Source organism: Oncorhynchus tshawytscha, linkage group LG18 (assembly GCF_018296145.1).
Source record: "Oncorhynchus tshawytscha isolate Ot180627B linkage group LG18, Otsh_v2.0, whole genome shotgun sequence".
Taxonomy (NCBI): domain Eukaryota; kingdom Metazoa; phylum Chordata; class Actinopteri; order Salmoniformes; family Salmonidae; genus Oncorhynchus; species Oncorhynchus tshawytscha.
Window position 1 is genome coordinate 22,293,217 of NC_056446.1, and position 21,544 is coordinate 22,314,760.

General features: G+C 46.3%; 1 protein-coding gene across 1 annotated transcript in view; it reads right to left on the minus strand.

Moving 5' to 3' along the window:
- Positions 1-473: 473 nt before the first annotated feature.
- The window catches only part of rps6kc1 (ribosomal protein S6 kinase polypeptide 1), a 58,640-nt gene continuing 37,569 nt past the window's right edge, over positions 474-21,544 (minus strand). Inside the window, exons 7-16 of the mRNA XM_042300836.1 lie at positions 21,190-21,544; positions 20,432-20,556; positions 20,193-20,291; positions 19,047-19,094; positions 18,064-18,196; positions 14,870-16,609; positions 13,915-14,004; positions 8,513-8,595; positions 5,479-5,574; positions 474-2,755 (exon numbers count right to left, since the gene is read on the minus strand). The exon at positions 21,190-21,544 is cut by the window's right edge and continues 77 nt beyond it. Coding sequence (XP_042156770.1) covers positions 2,654-2,755; positions 5,479-5,574; positions 8,513-8,595; positions 13,915-14,004; positions 14,870-16,609; positions 18,064-18,196; positions 19,047-19,094; positions 20,193-20,291; positions 20,432-20,556; positions 21,190-21,544 — 2,871 coding nt within the window. The 3' untranslated portion in view covers positions 474-2,653. The remainder of the gene's footprint in view (positions 2,756-5,478; positions 5,575-8,512; positions 8,596-13,914; positions 14,005-14,869; positions 16,610-18,063; positions 18,197-19,046; positions 19,095-20,192; positions 20,292-20,431; positions 20,557-21,189) is intronic.

Sequence of the window (21,544 nt, forward strand, 5' to 3'; positions counted from 1 at the left end):
ACACGTAGTGGTCAGTGCGATGGAGTGAACCTCTCACCCTGTGTGTAACTAATGAGTCAGGTCTTGATATTAACCAGCCAATCAGCCCATAATCAGTTCTTACTAAGGCACAGCCAGGAACTAGAGTCACTGAACCTGATACACTGGCAATGCTAAAAACTCCTTACTTGTGTGTGTGTGTGTGTGTGTGTGTGTGTGTGTGTGTGTGTGTGTGTGTGTGTGTGTGTGTTGTGCTTCTATCAGGGTCAGGGTGATACTCAGCAGGACTGACAGCAGCTCTTTAGGAGTGTCATCACTCCTACTGATCAGAGAGAGGGACTGTATCCCCAGAAACACACACCCGGCAGATCCACCATGAACTGAGTACAAATGGCAGATGATAACCCACTGACTAAAACCACTTGTCCACTACAAAACACACACCCAGTGAAATCCACACATACAGGCCTAAGAAGCAGATCCCACCACTGATAGATGATCCAGATGTGTGTTTATTAAGTTGTATTCCAGAGAGGACAGACTAATACATAAAACATGTGTAAGTGAGAATAGCTAGACACAGTAAGAAACATAGAAAACCAACTATTGCAGGCACACATACATCTCTCACTGGTAGTGTTTGGCATCTCAGAGAATAGGTCATTGTAGGACATGGATAGTGACTAAGTGTACGTCTAACTGCTAGGTCCATGCCATGTCGTTAGTCAATCAATTAACCAGAGAGCCAGAACAAAATAAAGGAATCAATCAGGTTTGAATAGGGATTTTCAAATCATCAAGGTGTCCCCAAGTACTGGTCTATAATCAGTTTTTCCTCTGAGTAGTTTATGGTTATATTAGGTTAGTGTAAGCTGTTCCTAGATCTGTGGTTAGTTACAGGCGGGATGCGCAGGAGTTACATTGTGGATGACAGTGTTCTGCCATTTTAACAAGGTAGGCAGCATACTGTGGGACTTGTAATAGGCGGAGTCTGTCAGGTCATCCGATGGGATCTCTACATTCATTGTAAAAAAAATTGTGTTGAAGAAGTGAGTGATTGAAAGTAGTAGGTATTGGTCAGAGTAGAAGTGGACACCAATGAGAATTAGGATTGGGTGTGAGACAGATGAATATAAATGACATTACAAGTTACCTTGACAACACACAAGATGGGGAGTTTTAGGCTACATGACAATGGACATGACGAGATCAATGCATGAACATCAATTATTGAATCTATAATAGTTGTCTTTTCATTAAATATGATATATAATATATTATCAAATGCACAGAAAAACACTGATGTACAGTACAGTGGGTTTCTCTGGGTAAAAAAAACACGCACCTTCGACTATACCATTCAGACAACCCTACAAAAACATTACTCAACCATAATCCAACCAATATTCACCCTTCATTCAACCATTGTTCAACCATGGCAACTGTTATACAATGCATCTCCCGAGTACAATGCCAGTGTTTCCCCTATATTAATTTAGCAGTGGCCAATCGTTGTCAACACTCCCAAAAATATGTAGTTTTTTTTAATATGCAAAAATTCAAATAACTTTCAGGATAAAATGTTTTCTGTGTAAACGGAAATGACTAAAACCAGATATAAAAGTAGGTAGAAAAGCTAAGAGCTATATGTTTTAAAATAATACCATCTTTGAGAACTAACAATCACAAAAACAAAAACTAGACAGTCCGGGAGAATCTAAAAGTCAAAAAACGGCATGGGGCCCCATAGATGTTATGTTTGAGTCACTCAAATGGCTTATGCCGTGTTCTTATGCTATGACAAAATGTGTAGAATTGCAGGAAACTAGCTTTAAAAGTCAAAAAATGTTCTCACCGCCCCACAGCAAAATGTGTTTAATTATGTGTAGAATTGTAGTAAAAGTGTAGAATTGCAGGAAATTAGCTTTAAAACAGTAACATTTTCAGTCCGCCCCAAGGCAAAGTGTAGAACTGCAGGATATTAGCTTTAAAACAGTAACATTTTCAGTCCGCCCCAAGGCAAAGTGTAGAACTGCAGGATATTAGCTTTAAAACAGTAACATTTTCAGTCCACCCCAAGGCAAAGTGTAGAACTGCAGGATATTAAGCTTTGAAACAGCAACATTTTGGCTCTGCGGCCAAGAGGAGGGCATCTACAATTTTAGGTCGGAGAAAACAGTATGCAACCTATCAATACAGGGGAATGTATATGGATATATATGTATGTATATGTATATGAATGTATATGGATATATATGTATGTATATGTATATGAATGTATATGGATATATATGTATGTATATGGATATGAATGTATATGGACTGTGAAATGTCAGAGGACCGTTGGTTGTCTTGTTGAAATAAGAAAAAGTTGAATTGACTTTGTGAACCGCCCTTCCATAAAAGGACTAGTTAGTTTATTGCACCACATGCATCATGTCTCAACAGTCTAAGCTGCTCAACGTGAGGATAAAGAGAATGTCAGTGAGAGTAACATGTACAAGGTAGGTGTGTAGACGATATGTCCAACTCCCCAACAAGAGTTCACTTGTTGACACTGGCCACGTCTGGGTCTCTGTGTCTGTGTGTGTGTGTGTTTGTGCCCACCCTGTCAGCAGCTCGATCCGCCCACAGCATTCATTTCTGACCTCCACCGTCCCACAATGCACTGGGCTTATTTGGGCCAGTCCACTCGGCCAAAGAAGGGATGTGATTTGATGTCCTCTGCTCCTGCCACCCCCGCCCCCAGCCTCTCTATGGGGTTGAACTGGAGAAGCTACACCCACAAAATATAAAAACAAACGCTATTAACACTCAAGCGGTGGAGGACAAACTATTTCGCTGATATCTCACTGATTGCATAGCAAACTAAGCAAAGTGAAAATCAGTGAAGAGAGCTTTCCTAATCTAAAACAGGTCATATAACATGCACACATAATATACATCTGGGTGATTCCACACCAGCATGAACAGAAAACATTTTTGGTATCTTAGATTGTTCTGGAAAAACTCACATAGAAACTTGTTTGACATGCTTTTTACATTTGTGTGTGTGTGTGTATATTCACTGCTCAAAAAAAATAAAGGGAACACTAAAATAACACATCCTAGATCTGAATGAATGAAATATTCTTATGAAATACTTTTTTCTTTACATAGCTGAATGTGCTGACAACAAAATCACACAAAAATTATCAATGGAAATCAAATTTATCAACCCATGGAGGTCTGGATTTGGAGTCACACTCAAAATGAAAGTGGAAAACCACACTACAGGCTGATCCAACTTTGATGTGTTGTCCTTAAAACAAGTCAAAATGAGGCTCAGTAGTGTGTGGCCTCCACGTGCCTGTATGACCTCCCTACAACGCCTGGACATGCTCCTGATGAGGTGGCGGATGGTCTCCCGAGGGATCTCCTCCCAGACCTGGACTAAAGCATCCGCCAACTCCTGGACAGTCTGTGGTGCAACGTGGCGTTGGTGGATGGAGCGAGACATGATGTCCCAGATGTGCTCAATTGGATTCAGGTTCGGGGAACGGGCGGGCCAGTCCATAGCATCAATGCCTTCCTCTTGCAGGAACTGCTGACACACTCCAGCCACATGAGGTCTAGCATTGTCTTGCATTAGGAGGAACCCAGGGCCAACCGCACCAGCATATGGTCTCACAAGGGGTCTGAGGATCTCATCTCGGTACCTAATGGCAGTCAGGCTACCTCTGGCGAGCACATGGAGGGCTGTGCGGCCCCCCAAAGAAATGCCACCCCACACCATGACTGACCCACTGCCAAACCGGTCATGCTGGAGGATGTTGCAGGCAGCAGAACGTTCTCCACGGTGTCTCCAGACTCTGTCACGTCTGTCACATGTGCTCAGTGTGAACCTGCTTTCATCTGTGAAGAGCACAGGGGGCCAGTGACGAATTTGCCAATCTTGGTGTTCTCTGGCAAATGCCAAACGTCCTGCACGGTGTTGGGCTGTAAGCACAACCACCACCTGTGGACGTCGGGCCCTCATACCACCCTCATGGAGTCTGTTTCTGACCGTTTGAGCAGACACATACACATTTGTGGCATGCTGGAGGTCATTTTGCAGGGCTCTGGCAGTGCTCCTCCTGCTCCTCCTTGCACAAAGGCGGAGGTAGCGGTCCTGCTGCTGGGTTGTTGCCCTCCTCCACGTCTCCTGATGTACTGGCCTGTCTCCTGGTAGCGCCTCCATGCTCTGGACGCTACGCTGACAGACACAGCAAACCTTCCTGCCACAGCTCACATTGATGTGCCATCCTGGATGAGCTGCACTACCTGAGCCACTTGTGTGGGTTGTAGACTCCGTCTCATGCGACCAATAGAGTGAAAGCACCGCCAGCATTCAAAAGTGACCAAAACATCAGCCAGGAAGCATAGGAACTGAGAAGTGGTCTGTGGTCACCACCTGCAGAACCACTCCTTTATTGTCTTGCTAATTGCCTATAATTTCCACCTGTTGTCTATTCCATTTGCACAACAGCATGGGAAATTTATTGTCAATCAGTGTTTCTTCCTAAGTGGACAGTTTGATTTCACAGAAGTGTGATTTACTTGGAGTTACATTGTGTTGTTTAAGTGTTCCCTTTATTTTTTTGAGCAGTGTATATATATATATATATATATATATTTTTTTTTTTCTAATGATGAAAGTAGCCATTTTAGGCCGTTTTCAGACCGAAACATACCTCATACATCTTGGAGTATAATGACAGCAAGATGTTGTCTGTATCATGTACGGTTCACAGATCATAAGGTCTTACAGAGGGCATATATATAGGTCTGAAAAGGGCCTAAAATTGCCACTGTCATCATGATTTTCAAAAAAATAAAACGCATGAAAAGCATTTTATAAAAGCATTTTGTTAAAAGCATTACAGACATCCTTCCCAATGAAGTTTCTATGTGAGAACTGCCAGAACACGAGATACAAATATTTTCCGCTCCCATTGGTGTGAAATCGCACATCTGCCATGTATTCATCAGCTCACTCATTATAGCATCTATGCATTCATTAGATAATGTATTTGTGACATAAAGACAACAGTTTTAAAACGTGTATAATGGCTGTTCTCCATGCCTATCATCACACCATAGGACATTCCATAGTAATCCATTATTAAACCCGGGCATGAGCCAATCAAAATGTCAGTCTGACTGTCATTAGATGGTGTCTTCTCAATTACGGGGTACCAATTGTGACTTTTTATTATAACGCATCACACAGTGATTAGATAGATCACACACTGTATTAGATAGATGGACAGGAGCAGTATGAATGCTACCCAGTTTATATTCAACATCGGAATGAGGAATTAGCAAGGTAACTTTAGCCTAGTGCGAGCTACGTTAAATATAGGATGTATTTATACACAGTGCGAGAGGTCTGTGTTTACTTTAGTACATGAAGTACTCATCAGTACAGAGGAGAATAGAAGAGATGAGTAGTCAACCGGAGGAGGAGCCAGTACTGACCTCCACCAGTAGCGACATGGCCTCCTCAGATACAAACTCAGGGACGTTGAGGGCCGTGTGGCGACTGATACCAGCTGGGTGGCACTGCAGCAGAGACTGGGGAGGAAGAGAAACGCACATTATGCACATCAAAAACATGCGCACACAATTACATGCATTCATTTGACACCCGGTCGGATCATATTATTCTAGCTCGGTGTCATTCAGACGGTGAAATGTTATCCAGCCTGGATCAACCTCCACGGTCTCAGATACACATCAGACAAACCACAGTTTATTTATCTGTTTCCGTCACTACAAAAGCTGTTCATGTTTCGGCTACTGTCTGTGTGAAGCTGCCACAGAGGCAGACCCCCAGCCTGCGGAGGCCACTACAGGAGAAAAGCTGACTGGATAAACAGAAGACAAGAGAGAGGGAGAAAACACCTGAAATAATACTGATCATAGCAGAGATAATATCAGTATGATTTCACTGGGCTGTTGCTCTTCCTTGTGACCTAATGGAAAAGGTTGTTTTTCACATGGGGAGAGGTTAGTGGAAGAGCTGGAAGGGGGAACTCAGACAGACAGTTATTCTGTTGAAGTCACTATAAACATGCATTACAAAGGGAAACAGAGTCAGGCAGGTGGTAATGTAATTGGGTGTGTGTGCACCTACACCACAGGTAGTCGTAATTACTGTGTTACAACAACCCCTTGAGATTTTACTTAAAAACCCAGCGCAGCCCAAATGTTGAAAAACACAAGCCAAGTAAATACACTGAACAAAACTATGACCACAACAAGTGTTCGTCCCATGTTTTATGTACTGAAATAAAAGAGACCAGAAATTTTCCATGAGCACAAAGCTTATTTCTCAAATGTTATGCACAAATTGCACACATTTGTTAACATCATTAGTGAGCATAATCCATCCACCTGACAGGTGTGGCATATCAATAAACTGATTAAACAGCATGATCATTACACAGGTGTACCTTGTGCTGGGTAAAATAAAAGGCCACTCTAAAATGTGCAATTGTGTCACACAACACAATGCCACAGACGTCTGAAGTTGAGGGGGCGTGCAATTGGCATGATGACTGCAGGAATGTCCACCAGAGCTGTTGACAGATAATTTAATAAGAGAATTTGGCAGTACGTCCAACCGGCCTCACAACCACAGACCCGTCAGTGTATGGCGTCATGTGGGTGAGCGGTTTGCTGATGTGAGCATAACCCCACTGCCCTCATGGGGCACTATGATATGGGCAGTCATAAGCTACGGACAATGAACACAATTGCATTTTATTGATGGCAGTTTGAATGCACAGAGATACCGTGACGAGATCCTGAGGCCCATTGTCGTGCCATTCATCCGCCGCCATCACCTCATGTTTTAGCATGATAATGCACGTCTCCATGTCGCAAGGATCAGTACACAATTCCTGAAAACTGAAAAATGTCCCAGTTCTTCCATGGCCTGCATATTCACCAGACATGTCACCCATTGAGCATGTTCGGGATGCTCTGGATTGACGTGTACTACAGCGTGTTCCAGTTCCCGCCTATATCCAGCAACTTCGCACAACCATTGAAGAGGAGTGAGACTATGTTCCACAGGCCATAATAAAAAACTGTATGTGAAGGAGACGCGTGGCACAGCATTAGGCAAATGGCTGAGTTGTTTCCTGATCTAAGCCCCTACACCTTAATATATTTCTTTAAGGTATCTGTTACCAACAGATGCATATCTATATTCCCAGTCAAGGGAAATCCATAGATTAGGGCCTAATTAATTTATTTCAAAGGACTGATATCCTTATATGAACTGTAACTCCGTTGACTGTTATTTATATATTTTTTTCAGTATAAAATATTTGTATGTGTGCTTCCCTTTATACAGTCGTTTGTGTGTGTGTGTGTGTGCTTATGTGAGATTAGCATGGAAAAACCCTGTTAGTTCATCAGTTAGATCAGTTGCTTTTTCCAACACATGCTGCAGGAGATATGGCTCAGATCCCAGCAACAGTCAAGATCGCCCTGGGCAAAATCTTATCCTGCAAGGATCAAGAGCTCCTGTGTGTGTGTGTGTGTGTGCGCAAGGATCAAGAGCGCCTGTGTGTGTGTGTGTGTGTGTGTGTGTGTGTGTGTGTAATATACCTCAACTAAAATCCTCAAAAGAGAAATCTGTGGGTTTGTTGAAGTTCTGCCAGTAAATGTATTCACAATGTTAAAACAAACTTACAACCTGGCTGTCCGTTTCATCTGTTTCATCTAGTGATGGGAACTAAAGATCGTTCAGATGAAACTACGCCACTGGCAGTCAGTTAGGATTTATTCAAATTTAAGGACAATTAAAAGTTTGAGGAGTGTTCTGGACCTGTCACGAGTGTGTCTGTGTTCTCGAAGACAGTGATATCTCCCTCCTCACCAGTCCTCATCTACTCCTGACCCAGGAACAGCCACAGCAGTACATCACCAAGAGATCTGCTCTGTTCTCCCACCTCTATACTGATCTAAGGTCAGTCAGCTCAGCCCAAGGAGTCCTGAGAGCTGGCTCGCTCTTCCATCCCAGCCCTGATCCAGGGACAGAGAGCCAGGAGAGGGCCCAGGGAGAGGTGACCCCCTGCCCCAGCAGATGGAGCCCAGGCTGGGGGAGAAAGTCACACCGCTGCCCCTGGCACCAGCCGAGAACCAGGGGGAGAGACGGGAGCCAAGACGCAACTACACACAGACACCTCCAAACACACAAACAACAGATATACATGTATGCATGCATGTATGTATACACACACACACACCCACCCACATCCACCCTGGCACAGCTAGCCAGCCAGGGAGAGGAGGGAAGAGCCAAGATGCACCTACACACAGACACCACAAAACACCACACACACACCTGACAGAGATAGTCACATGTCCACCCTGGCACAGCGAGAGTGATGGCCAGCGAGAGCCAACATATACCACCACACAGATGTCTTCACTGCCCCCGCACACACACAGGCATCCATCTAACACACAGCCACACTGATGCCATTTGTCCTCTTACCTTGCCTATGAGCAGCTCAAACAAGATGGCTCCCAAACTCCACCAATCACATGCTGCCGTCTCCTCGCTGATACCGCCCACCTCTACAACAAAGGAGAGAGAAGCGATAATATGACATGTAGCTGACAAAACATCAGGTCTGACTTGTGATTAGGGCAATTCCTTTAAATTCACTATCCCAAAATTAGAATACCACTTAATAACACTATGAAATGACAACGACTTAATATTTGATTTAATTAACATATTACACACACACAAACCAGTGAGGAGCCAAATGTGTGTGTGTGTGTGTGTCTCGTAAAGGGGTGATTTGCATAATAAAAAAGCAGTCAAATTGAGGAAACCGTCTGTGCTGCAACTTCACACCATCTGCATGACCTGACCTCACACACAAAAAAATTGAAAAGCGCACACACACCCTCAGAAACACACACACACCCTCAGAAACACACACACACACACACCCTCAGAAACACACACACACACAGACACCCTCAGAAACACACACACACACACACACACGGTACCAACCATAGACACTCCTTCAGAAATGCACACACTTCTCCAGTCCAGACACACAATACATGATAATAAACTTCCACTTAAAGCCTTCATCAACATTTCCCTCCTGCCCTCCATTTCATCCTCATGTTAGTTCCAGCTGCCTTGTATTAAACATCACTGGTCTGTCGTCCTGTCTGTTAGTTCCAGCTGCCTTGTATTAAACCTCACTGGTCTGTCGTCCCTATCTTCTATTGTTTTCAATTCAATGCTATTTTCCAGGCAGGTCTTCTGGAATTGCAAAAGCAAAACTAAACCAAATCCACAAACATTAAATTCCCACCTCCATACTGTATCTCTTGTTCGATTAGTCTTTCTGTTCTACTACTGAAGACAAACCTCCATGTTCCCCCTACACTGTAAGACCCTGTCAAGGTGAACGTTGTGTCGGCCGTGCGTCCTTCCTCTAACACCACCTCCCTCTCGCCCCCCTCTCCCTCTTGTTCCATCTCTTCCTCCCTGGGCTCTCCAGGCCCCTGGCTCTCTCTCCCACAGAGGAGGTTAGGGGAGCAGGGACACACAGCCGGAGTGACAGGCAGGTCGGCTGGGGGGGCCACTGGTGCATGTGCCATTTGTGTGTGGTGTATGTGTGTGTCAGTGGTCTTGTCTGTGTGTTGGTGTGTGTTTGTTTGTGCGTGCGTGTGTTCCACTGGGCACCAGATGGCCCCTTGTGTCTCTCTCCACTCCTCTCTCCAGAGGGGGGCCTGGTAACCCTGGGGCCGGGGCCCAGGAGTCAGAGCGTGTGTGCCCAGCGACCAGGCTCCTCAGCTGGGGAGGAGGAGAGACAAAGCTCCCTCTACTCCAGGAGGCTCCAGGGGGTTCCCTTTCAGCCAAGGTTAGAGAGCCCCAGTTCGGGCTATGATACTCCTCGCTCTGGCCGCCCTTAAAGGAACATCCAGCCAGCACTCGCTCACACGCACTCTCTCACACACACACACACACACACACACACACACACACACACACACACACAACTGAGCAACCAGTCTTCAGGGCTCCCCATGACCACCGTTTTGACAGCCAAGGAGAAGAGATAGTCATTGAACAGACTAGTGATACCTGCGTGGGTATGAGCTTGGGGGGAGGATACTGGACACACACGTCTCACAGCAAGGTCAATTGTCATCACAATGGATTAATGTCTGAGGAGCTGCAGGGAGAAGACAGCGGAGCTGGCTACACTTACCGCTCTGTCAGAGCAAGGCAGGAAGAGAGAGAGGGGAAAGAGTGGGTCACTAACAAAACCCACTCGTACAGTAAGCCTCCGTTTTACATGACTATAATACACACGAGTTCATTAGAAATGGCTCCTTTCCACCTTGTCTTTCTTATTTCATCTAAAGGGATGGGAGCCTCTGCTAACCTTTACAAAAAGAGTGAAGTCAAGGGAAGGCCAAGCCAGCTAAGAGACAGTGAGTGGAGCCACACAGTGTTCTCAGCCCAGGTGTGATGTCTAACGGCAGAATCGGAACACAACTTCCCTTTTCTCTACAGCAAAGGAGTTCCTTCTTCCTCGGTCATTCGTTTAAGAAAAGCACTCTCTCCTCTCATCTCTTAGGGCCAGGAGGAACATTCTCTCTTCTCCTCGCTCTTCTCCACTTCCCCAAAACCAACCGACTGCCATTGTTCGAAGGGGAAGTGATGTAGGAGGAAGTGAAGAGAGGAGGACCGGAGAGTCTGGAGCTTCTCACGCTTCAGGTAGAAGCAGTTGACGTTAACCACATATGTACTTACTGTGGTGTTGAATACAATAGGGAGAAGGGGAATCTAAGGCCTATCTAAGTGAATCGGACATTAAGTGACAATGCGCATATTATTATCAACACCATTGTCACTAAATAACATGCTGTTAGTTTGATGGGGAGGAGGGATGTAAAAGAAAAAATATTATTTTGGGTGATTTGTTAAATAACAGAAAAGCACTCTGGTGTTTACAGAATCAGTTCTAATCTCAGTTAGAGATAACAAACAACTAATAGATCAAAATAAAATAAATACTTTCCCAGTCCCCTCCTATGTTTTTGGGTGTGAGTGTGTTGAAAACATGTTGTCTCTCTCTCTCTCTCTCCCTCTTGACACAAACACACACAGCGCCCTGTCACAGCAGGCACCCTGCAAGCTCTCTGGCAAACAATCATAAATCTGTCATCAGGAATGAACCATAGCTGGGACTGACCCTGTCTGGGTAAACAGCAACACATAAGGGGGTGGAGTAAGTACATCTGTGGGAGGGGGGGGGATTACAGAATGACATTGAGGTAGATAGAATGAAAGACAGAATGGAAAAAGAGCGTGAGATTGAAAGAGAGTGAAAAGTACGAGTTAAAGTGAGACTTAGAGAGAGAGCAAATGAGTGAGAGTGAAGGCTATAAAGCAGAGATAGAGAAGTCAGACAGACACTCACAGACATGGCATGAATCCCTCTGCTGGATCCTCATGGCTAATACACCTACCACATGCTGCCCAATGAACAGTGCTCAACCAGATGCGGAAGTAACCACCGACACACATAAACGAGATACACTGAGATCTGAGATACACCTATTATGGACCTACAAGTCCATCTACGCAGAAGCTAATCGGTAGTCACCACACCCTTTTAAAATAATCCAATATCTTTCACAAATTAAAGTAGGACAGCGAACAGCTGACCTACACACTCCCTAACCTCTGCCAGCTTATTCCTCCCTCATCTGTCCTTAGTGCCTCTCCGGTTGACCTCTGGGGCTTGATCATTTGACATACACTGAGCATACAAAACATTTCTCTTTCCATGGCATGGACTGACCAGGTGAAAGCTATGATCCCTTACTGATGTCAGCTGTTAAATCGACTTCACTCAGTGTAGATGAAGGAGAGAAGAAAGACTGAAGAAGGATTTTGAATCCTTGAGACAATTGACAGATGGATTGTGTATGTATGTGTGCCATTCAGAGTATGGTAGTAGGTGCCAGGTGCACTGGTTAGTGTCAAGAACTGCAACGCTGCTGGGTTTTTCACGCTCAACAGTTTCCTGTGTGTACCAAGAATGGTCCACCACCCAAAAGACATCCAGCCAACTTGACACAACTGTGGGAAGCATTGAAGTCAACATGGGCCAGCATCCCTGTGGAAGGCTTGACACCTAGTAGGGTAATGCCCTGACGAATTGAGGCTGTCCTGAGGGCAAAGGGGGTACAACTCAATATTTGAATTTTTGGTATACTCAGTGTATGTTCCTCGGTGTCGAGTTCCTATCTCCAATATAATGCCTTAACACACGGACAGTGTTCTGCTGCTCTGGACTGCCTGTCTGTCTTCCCGCCCGCCTGTCTGTCTGCCCGTCCGCCTGTCTGCCTGTCTGTCTGGCTGGGGCTTCTGGAATATAACATGAGTGGAGAGAGATGGAGCTTTGCTTTCATACTTATTGCACTCTGTCATTCATTTGGTTTGGTCAAGAAGGATTGGGAGGAGGGGGTGGGAGAGAGAACTTAAGTATATAAAAGTATATACATCTGTCATTTTTGCTTTAATCCAAAGCGACACACACAGTATCTTCACTATATGTGTCGCACGCAGTCTGGTGTTCCAGTACAGCATCATGCGCCATCAGTGTTGCACGTACATTCGCACACACACACAAGGTGCGGTAGAGTCTTGTGTGTAACAGCAGTGTGTTTAGTCAGCCTTTAAACAGCATGCCAGGGCTTCCACAGGCATGCTCAGGCCACAGGAGAGGTCAGTCACACCACGCCAACACAGGCTGGCGCCACACTACCCTCTACAGGACACCCCAGGAACTACATTCAGTTCCTAAATCTATACATTTTTTTCAGTCCATTTTAATCTGTTTAAAATATGTCAAAACTATAGAAGACAGTAATCGTGTGTCATCAATACTCACAGAAAAGTTTGGCCTTCTGTGCATATGTGACTAGGTTTAATTCTCTGGGAAATGTGTTGGTTTAAAACTTGTTCATGTTATGAGGCGGCAGGTAGCCTAGTGGTTAGAGTATTGGGCCAGTAACCGAAAGGCTGCTGGATCAAATCCCCGAGCTGACAAGGTAAAAATCTGTTGTTCTGCTCCTGAACATCCCACTGTTCCCTGGTAGGCCTTCATTGTAAATTAGAATTTGTTCTTAACTGACTTGCCTAGAGGTTAAATTTAAAAAATGAAGAAAACACTGAATGAGAACTCTCAAGGCATGCACACCAAAACGATGTCCTCTAGTGTTATCTGTAGATCTACACGTATGAATGAATTGGCTCTACTGCCATTTAAACCCACTTTCCCGAGGCCCCACATACATAGTGAACTGTTTACGTGGTCTTGCTCCTGTATGAATGAGGCCTTTGTGGGAGAGAGAGTGGCCTAGTTGTGTCTGCATAACATGAACCTCTACACAGCCTCACTACTAACCTACTGAGGCCTTCTGCTCTGGAAACACACACACACATTTTTGAACAATTGAGTACCACAGTATGAGTCATAAACCCCGAAATGGTTACAATAGTTTTTTTTGCCTCTGATTTCAGAACTACTTCATACAAGGTCTGTGTTTGTAGGCTTACCCTGGCGTGACGTTTTGACAAGTGCGCAAATCTCTCTCGGACAAGGTCACTTCAATCAATAATTAGCATAGCACATTTTTGTGAGTAAATTGAGCCCCATATATTGATGAAAGTCACCGAGAGAATTACATGGCTATCAAAACGTCACGGCAAGCCGACACCAAACACACAAATGCATTTTTTCGTAAAATTCACAATGTGAAAAATGAACGGCGGCAAAACCATTGGAAGCATTTCCGTGGTTTTATGACGTGTCCACTGAGGCGGTGTGTGTGTGTCTCTCTCACCTGGTGCACTGTACATGTTGGTGATGGCCTCCCTGTCGTACGAGTCCTCCACGTCACTCCAGCTGCAGAAATACGTCAGCTCAACATGGCCTAGGAACGAAGGAGCGAGAGAGAGAAAAATGAGTCATGTTAACAAACCCAAAAAAGAACCCTTTCCAACTTATCCCAACACGTACACACACACACACGTCTCCAACTTCCAAAAACAGTGTTTGTGTCACCCTGACTCCCTCGCTCTCTCTGCACACAACAGTCCACTCAGCTGACCTCTAGAACACTTACACACCTTTTTACCTCCTCTCTCTCTCTAACAGAGCTATTCCAGCAGCACACGGCCCCAGTGATTACTCCTGTTTAGCTGCTAACGGCTACCAGTATCATTAGGACTAATGTTGCCATTAGCTAGCCGATGGCATCAGCCGGAGTTAACCAGACTGATGCACTACACTACTACTAGGCTGTTGATAGCACTTCAGAACAATAATTACACACAGAGGGGAACACAGGGAGACCAAAACAGCCACTCAGATAATTAGACAAGTGTCCATAACAAGGTACAGCGAGATGATGGGACTAGAAAGGGAAGGAGAGAGATTCAAGCTTGGGTCGGTGTAAAACAAAGATAGTGCTTTGGAGGGAGTTTCCAAACCACTGGTATCAGACAGATAGGCGTATGAGTGGCGTGTCCTATCTATATGAATATATCTGACAGAACTTTAGTAGTTTAAGCTTTGAAGGAAAAGTGAAAGATAATGAAAATGATGAAATAGTGTGAAAGTCTTAGTACTTTGTTTCATAACCTCTCCTAGTCGACAAGAGTAAATTAGATTGAGGCCTGCATATAACTGGGTCTACACAACACGTATGATGGGCGTTCACGTTTGATGTATAAACGCTGTATACAAACACCCATCACAAAGCCCTGTTGCTTCAGTAGAGCTGTGTGACCTCTGACCTTTGCTGTTGATGAGGATGTTGTTGGGGTTGAGGTCCTTACAGACGATGCCCTCCTGATGGAGTGAGTCCAGGGCAGAGACCATGTCCACCGCCCAGCACCTCACAAACTCCTCTGGAATCCTGGCCTGGGACGCTACGGCAGACAACTGGTCAAGCTCTGCAAACAGCCGAGACACATCCTTATCTGACTCTACCATGTCCTCCACACCAAACACACCAGCCTTACTGGCCTGGAACTGGGACTCAACGCCTAGTGCACTCTCTGCCCCAGAGCTGGCCCCTGTCCCATCCTGACCGCGGTTGGAGCCAGCTATCGTCCCGTCTGGGTTAAGAACCAAACTGTCAGGGTGTACCTGTGGGTTCAAAATGGCTTCTAATCTTTCAGGAAGTGAGCTAAGTGAGTCAGCGAATGGAATGTCTGTGTTGGAGGAAGAGAGCGAGACTATAGACACAGCGCTGGCAGGGAGGAAGTCCTTATTCGGGAGTACGGAATCTCCGGAAGCCATTTTGGCATCTTGTCCAAAGGCCAGGCCACAGTCGTCCCACAGGGAGGCGCAGGGAGAGGAAGAGGTGGTGCGTTTGTTCCTCGAGGGGAGGGCCCGCCCCACAGCCAGCTCCTCCCCCTCCTCAAGCTCATGGTGGAGCTGCAGGACGTCCGGCTGGATCAACTTAGGGGAGGCTTTGGCCTCCTGGGCCAGACACACCCCTGAGGACACCAGCTCCTCCTGTAGGGCCTCCACTTCCCCAGTTACCCCCACCAACCCCTCCCCACCAATGACCCCAGGCAGGTTGACCAGGAGGTCAGGGGGTCGACCCTCGTCCTCCACCACTGCCTCTTTAAAGGAGATGACTGGTACCGACTCATTAGAGCCCTGGTCACTACCATCCAGACCCCACCGGTCAGACCCACCTCCATGACCTTTCACCTCCTCCAGTAAGTCCGACAGGTCTGTGACTTCAGAGCCCAGGTCAGAGGTGGACAGGAAGGGGAGCGGCTTGGAGGGGTCTGGTTTGGGCCTCAGCTCGGCTGAGTCAGGACACCACGTCACCTCGCTAGCACTGTCCTTACTATCGATGCGGAAGAACTCCATGGGGGTGCGTTTGGACTGGTCCAACGAGAGGGGAACGGCGGGGGAGAGCAAGGGGCTGAACACCTCGCCGTGGTTCTGCCCGATGTCCTGGCAACGCCCGGTGTTGTGATCCACGGCCGTCTCAGTAAAGAAACGCAGCTCCTGGGCGCTGATTGGAGAGCAGAGGCTGTCGTTGCTAAGCAGTGAGCGAGTCCTGGAGGAAGTGGTTGTCGTGGTGACGGTGACATCCAGCGACGATGCTTCCTGTCCTCTCGACACACACACCTCTCCCTCCTTCTCCTCCTCCTCTCCTAGAGCTTCTGGTTCTACCTTTTCTTGCTCGTACTCATTACAGAGATTCAGATAACTGTCGGTGCACTCCTCTAACTCAGAGGTCGCTCCAGAGTCCAACTGGGGCCTAAGGCGGTCAGCCAGCCCAGGAGGCAGAGCACTCTTCTGGGGGAGGACAAGAGAAGACTCCCCTTGCCTCTGGAGCACACATCCAGGCCCAGTCCCAGAGCTGCCAGAGTCCAAGCCCAGCTTGGGAGCAGCATGTTGGACAGAGTGGACTGCCGTGGTGTGGCTTTTCTGAATGAAGGGAATGTCGAAGCTGTCCTCCGGGCTGGAGTTACGCAGGAACTTCCCAATGTGAGACCATAGCTTCCCACCTGGACAGAGGAGAGGGATAGAGAGAGAGAAGAGACAAAGAGATGGGGAGAATTGAAACTTGTTTAATGATCAAAGTAAGAAGGTGGGTTGTGCAAAAGGTAAATAGAAGGAAAAAACAACATATATGGTGAAAACAGTTTAATTGTTTTGGGGACTCAATTACCTCAAGGGTCATGATAACATTTAGAAACTGTCCTTGGCAGGCAGAGACGAGCACACACTCCTCCCCAAACACACACGCACACGCACACACTCACTCTAACCCAGCTGTGGTGTGAGTGATTGTAGGACAGCATCTGTTGTGTATGATGAGACTGAATAGGGTGTATGCTGCGGGTGGTGATAATGATAGTAGGGCAGCACGATCACTTAGGAGGAAAAACAACCACATGTTGGACTGGAGAATGTCACTCAGGTCACTGCCTCCCTCTGTCTGCTCTCAACTACTTTGCTGGCTGTTTGTCTGCTCTTCCCATGTGGGACAGATTCGCTATACTGTAATGCACTAGTTTCAGCTGTGCTTTTCTTAGACTTGGATTGTATCTACATTTGAAGCATCATATCATCATATCTAGTTTTCCAAATCAAATATTGCACTAGCCAATCAAATATTGCACTAGCCAATCAAATATTGCACTAGCCAATCAAATATTGCGCTAGCCAATCAAATATTGCACTAGCCAATCAAGTATTGCGCTAGCCAATCAAGTATTGCGCTAGCCAATCAAATATTGCGCTAGCCAATCAAATATTGCCCTAGCCAATCAAATATTGCGGTAGCCAATCAAATATTGCGGTAGCCAATCAAATATTGCGGTAGCCAATCAAATATTGCCCTAGCCAATCAAATATTGCCCTAGCCAATCAAATATTGCACTAGCCAATCAAATATTGCACTAGCCAATCAAATATTGCACTAGCCAATCAAATATTGCACTAGCCAATCAAATATTGCACTAGCCAATCAAATATTGCCCTAGCCAATCAAATATTGCACTAGCCAATCAAATATTGCACTAGCCAATCAAATATTGCGCTAGCCAAACAAATATTTGAACTCCATATGAAAAACGCATTCATTTTCTAAATGATGGTAAATCAAAAGGTGCATAACAAAAAAATTAAAAAATCTATTTGTCTTTTCGCAAGTTATACAAGTGTGAAGATAGCAGTTACTCTAACTGCTATCAGAGTCTGTCTCTTTCACACACGCACACACACGTTGGTGAGTGGAAAATAAGGATGCCCAGGTGTTAGCATAGCTAATGAAGCGCAGCACCACCTGGTATTCAGAATAATGACCTGTGACATACACCCAACTCTATCAAACATCTGTCTACAACAAGGGTAGGCAGGCAGGCAGGCAGGGAGTGAGTGAAGGGAGGGAGATAAAGGAGAGAAGTGACATGAAAGATGGAGAGAGTGAGGGAGACTAAAGAAGTGTGTATCATACCCTCAGCGTAATGTAGCAGAAGAAACACAGTGTCCTCTGAGACAATGAACTTCCTCAGCCGCACCATGTGGGGCACAGAGTGAGGCATGATGGTCCGCTTGGGTCGCCCACAGTCACTGCTCTTCCTCAAGCCCTGAGGGAGGGAGGGAGCCATGAGGAGGGATGAAGGAGAAACATTGCATTGAGGTTGTGCAAACATTGCCCTGCCAACCCGACTCCCTATGTCTGTATTCATTAAGACAGATACAGTACATCTGAGTTATTCTAGACTTCAGTGCAGGAATGAGTGAGAGTGTGTGTGTGTGTTTGTCGTCTGTGCCTGTGGCGTGCTGTTCGATGGCATCTGGCACACGTCTCGCCCCAGAGCAGGAGAGCTGACAGGGACACGGCCATTAGAATCAATTACACAGGTCACACTCAGGGCACATGGTGACTCTCACATACACACCGTTACACTCAGGGCACATGGTGACTCTCACATACACACCGTTACACTCAGGGCACATGGTGACACTCACATACACACCGTTACACTCAGGGCACATGGTGACTCTCACATACACACCGTTACACTCAGGGCACATGGTGACTCTCACATACACACCGTTACACTCAGGGCACATGGTGACTCTCACATACACACCGTTACACTCAGGGCACATGGTGACTCTCACATACACACCGTTACACTCAGGGCACATGGTGACTCTCACATACACACCGTTACACTCAGGGCACATGGTGACTCTCACATACACACCGTTACACTCAGGGCACATGGTGACTCTCACATACACACCGTTACACTCAGGGCACATGGTGACTCTCACATACACACCGTTACACTCAGGGCACATGGTGACACTCACATACACACCGTTACACTCAGGGCACATGGTGACTTTCACATACACACAGCCAGCCTGAATACTAGGGACTGACACACACACTAGTAGGACTACTAATTCACCACATAGACTTACTTTCAAAATAAAGGTCTCCTGGGTTCTCTTATCCATAACCAGAAGAACCTGAGGGGAAAGACAACATTCAAATCCAGAAATAACATTACAGTATCCCTCCATCTCATCCCTGCCTCCCTCCCTCTTAAATCATGTCTGTTTCACCTCCCTGCACCCCCCCCTTCCTCTCTCTTTCCTGACATCTTCATTTCTTTTCTCCTTCACTTCTCCTCCTCTCTCTGACATCTCCATCTCTCTCCTGCTCCCTCTCTCAGGGGAGAGCTGGAGCATATGTGGCGGGGTGTGTGTGTGTGTGTGTTTTATTCTCTGTGACCCTGGCTGGGCCCAAACAGGTGCAGGCTAAATGGATATGAATGGAGTTGTGAGTAAACAGAGTGAAAGTGCTAGCCAGGACGCTAATATAATTAACACACCAACATCAGGGACGGGGGAGAGGAGAGGAGGCGCAGGGGTGAGGAGCTCTCTCCATCTGTCCCCCTATCCCCAATTAAAAGTGAGAGAAGGAGGGAGGAGAAGGAGAAGAGCTGTGTATGTCATTGTCCATTAGGTGAAAAAAACGTTGTTGTCTTTCTTTGGCCGCCATTTTTATATGCACAGAATAAGGGAGCAAATACAGGTGTTTAGTTGTGTTGCTGAGTTGTGCGCAAACATTGTATGGTTTTAGTTGTGTGTAGGGCCTCACTAACGTGTGTTACACTGTGTCCATTTGATATGTGTTTGGTTGTGTATAGTGCTGTGGCTCTGGCCTGTGCTGAGCTCCATTGATTCTGTGTTGTGCGATGTCCGCTCTGCCTGCCAAGTCATTTCATGCTCCAGTGCTGGAGTCACTTTGCCAGCAGCTGTTTGAGAGGACCAGTAACCTAAACTGACCTTGTGGCACCCCGACACACACACTGGTTTCCTTTCCTCGTCTCCTTTCCTTGATCCTAGCCGATTTAAAAAAAGACATGGATAGGTGAAAACAGGGTAACACAGTAGTCTTTCTACTTAGATCCAGGAAAGGAGATGAGGAAACCACTTCGAACCAATGATAACTGCCCACAGGATGCTTCTCTATAGTCTAAAGTGGCTTCCCTTAGATCTGCACCAACCTAAAACAAACAGTCTATATGACTGCCCTTCAACCCATCCTTCCCCCAGACTGACCTTATCGATGACCCCCAGCACCATGTAGGCCCTGAGCTCCTCGGCTGGACTCTGCTGACCCCCTCTGCAGGTGGCGGTAGAGCATTGCACCCCCATGGCCTGAGATAGATGGACATAAGATTGATTTTTATATAACCTTATACAAAGCCAGGCAAGTTATTGAGAAGAAATGTTGTCTTTTACAATAATGATTATACGGGTGCATCAGTGAGCAAATGAGATTGTTTGTAGCCACTGACCACGGTCTGTGTTGACCCTTGACCCATGCTGTTTCTCAGATGCTGATTGGATATCTGCTCAGCACGCATCAGATACTCAGCCGTCCTTCTCTTCACAGCCTCCCGCCTCGTAGGGCTGGGCTCGCCTGGAGAGAGAGGAGAGGGGGAAATGGAGGGAAGGAGAATTATGTAAGATACAAACACTTAGAACCAGCCAATTCAGATTGCAAAGCCAATCAATCAAATTGGGGCGGCAGGTAGCCTAGTGGTTAGAGCGTTGTAACCGAAATGTTGCAAAATTGAATCCCCAAGCTGACAAGGTAAAAATCTGTCGTTCTGCCCCTGAACAAGGCAGTTAACCCACTGTTCCTAGGCCATCATTGAAAATAAGAATTTGTTCTTAACTGACTTGCCTAATTAAACAAAAGATGAAATTTTAATTTAAAAAAATCACGTGCTGCATTTGCACCAATACACCATTTCCCCCTAAACGGGCAGAACTCGTTTAGGTTTGTATGAGTACGAACAAGAGCGAAGACAAGAAAGAAAGGGAGAGAGAAAACGAGAGAGTGTGAGAGGTATTGAGTAGTGTAGCAGTGTGTGTCTGGACTAAGAGCTGTAATTGACGTTTTAAGGGGTGTTGAGTTAATAACAGTCATTAGTGACAAATGGCTGGCCATCGCTTCCTCTCAACAGAACCCATTAACACAGCACAACAAACAAACAAACATATTGTCTCCTCAACAAAGTACCTAGTGTTTCCCTCCTGGGTACCTTACCTTGCACCCCTTGCAGAAGCAAATCCACCCCGCTCCTGTAGTAGGAGAACGCTGATTGGTAGTCCTGCTCCGCTTCCTTCTGCACGGCCAATCGGATGTGTTCACTAGCCCTGTCCAGGTAGTCTCTCTTGGTTTCCTTAGCGTTAGCGTTACCTCTCCTCAGACTGGAGGGGAACAGCGCTGTCCTGCTGGTTCGGCTGACCTCGGGGGCTGGGGAGCAGGGGGCTGGATTCGAGGTGTGCTGCTGATGGCGGTGCTGCTGGTAGTCATACAGGGGGGGCAGAGAGGGGCTGCTGTGGGTACTGGTGATGGTGCTGGAGCCTCCCAGTGGCTGGTTGGGCGAGCTACGGCCTGA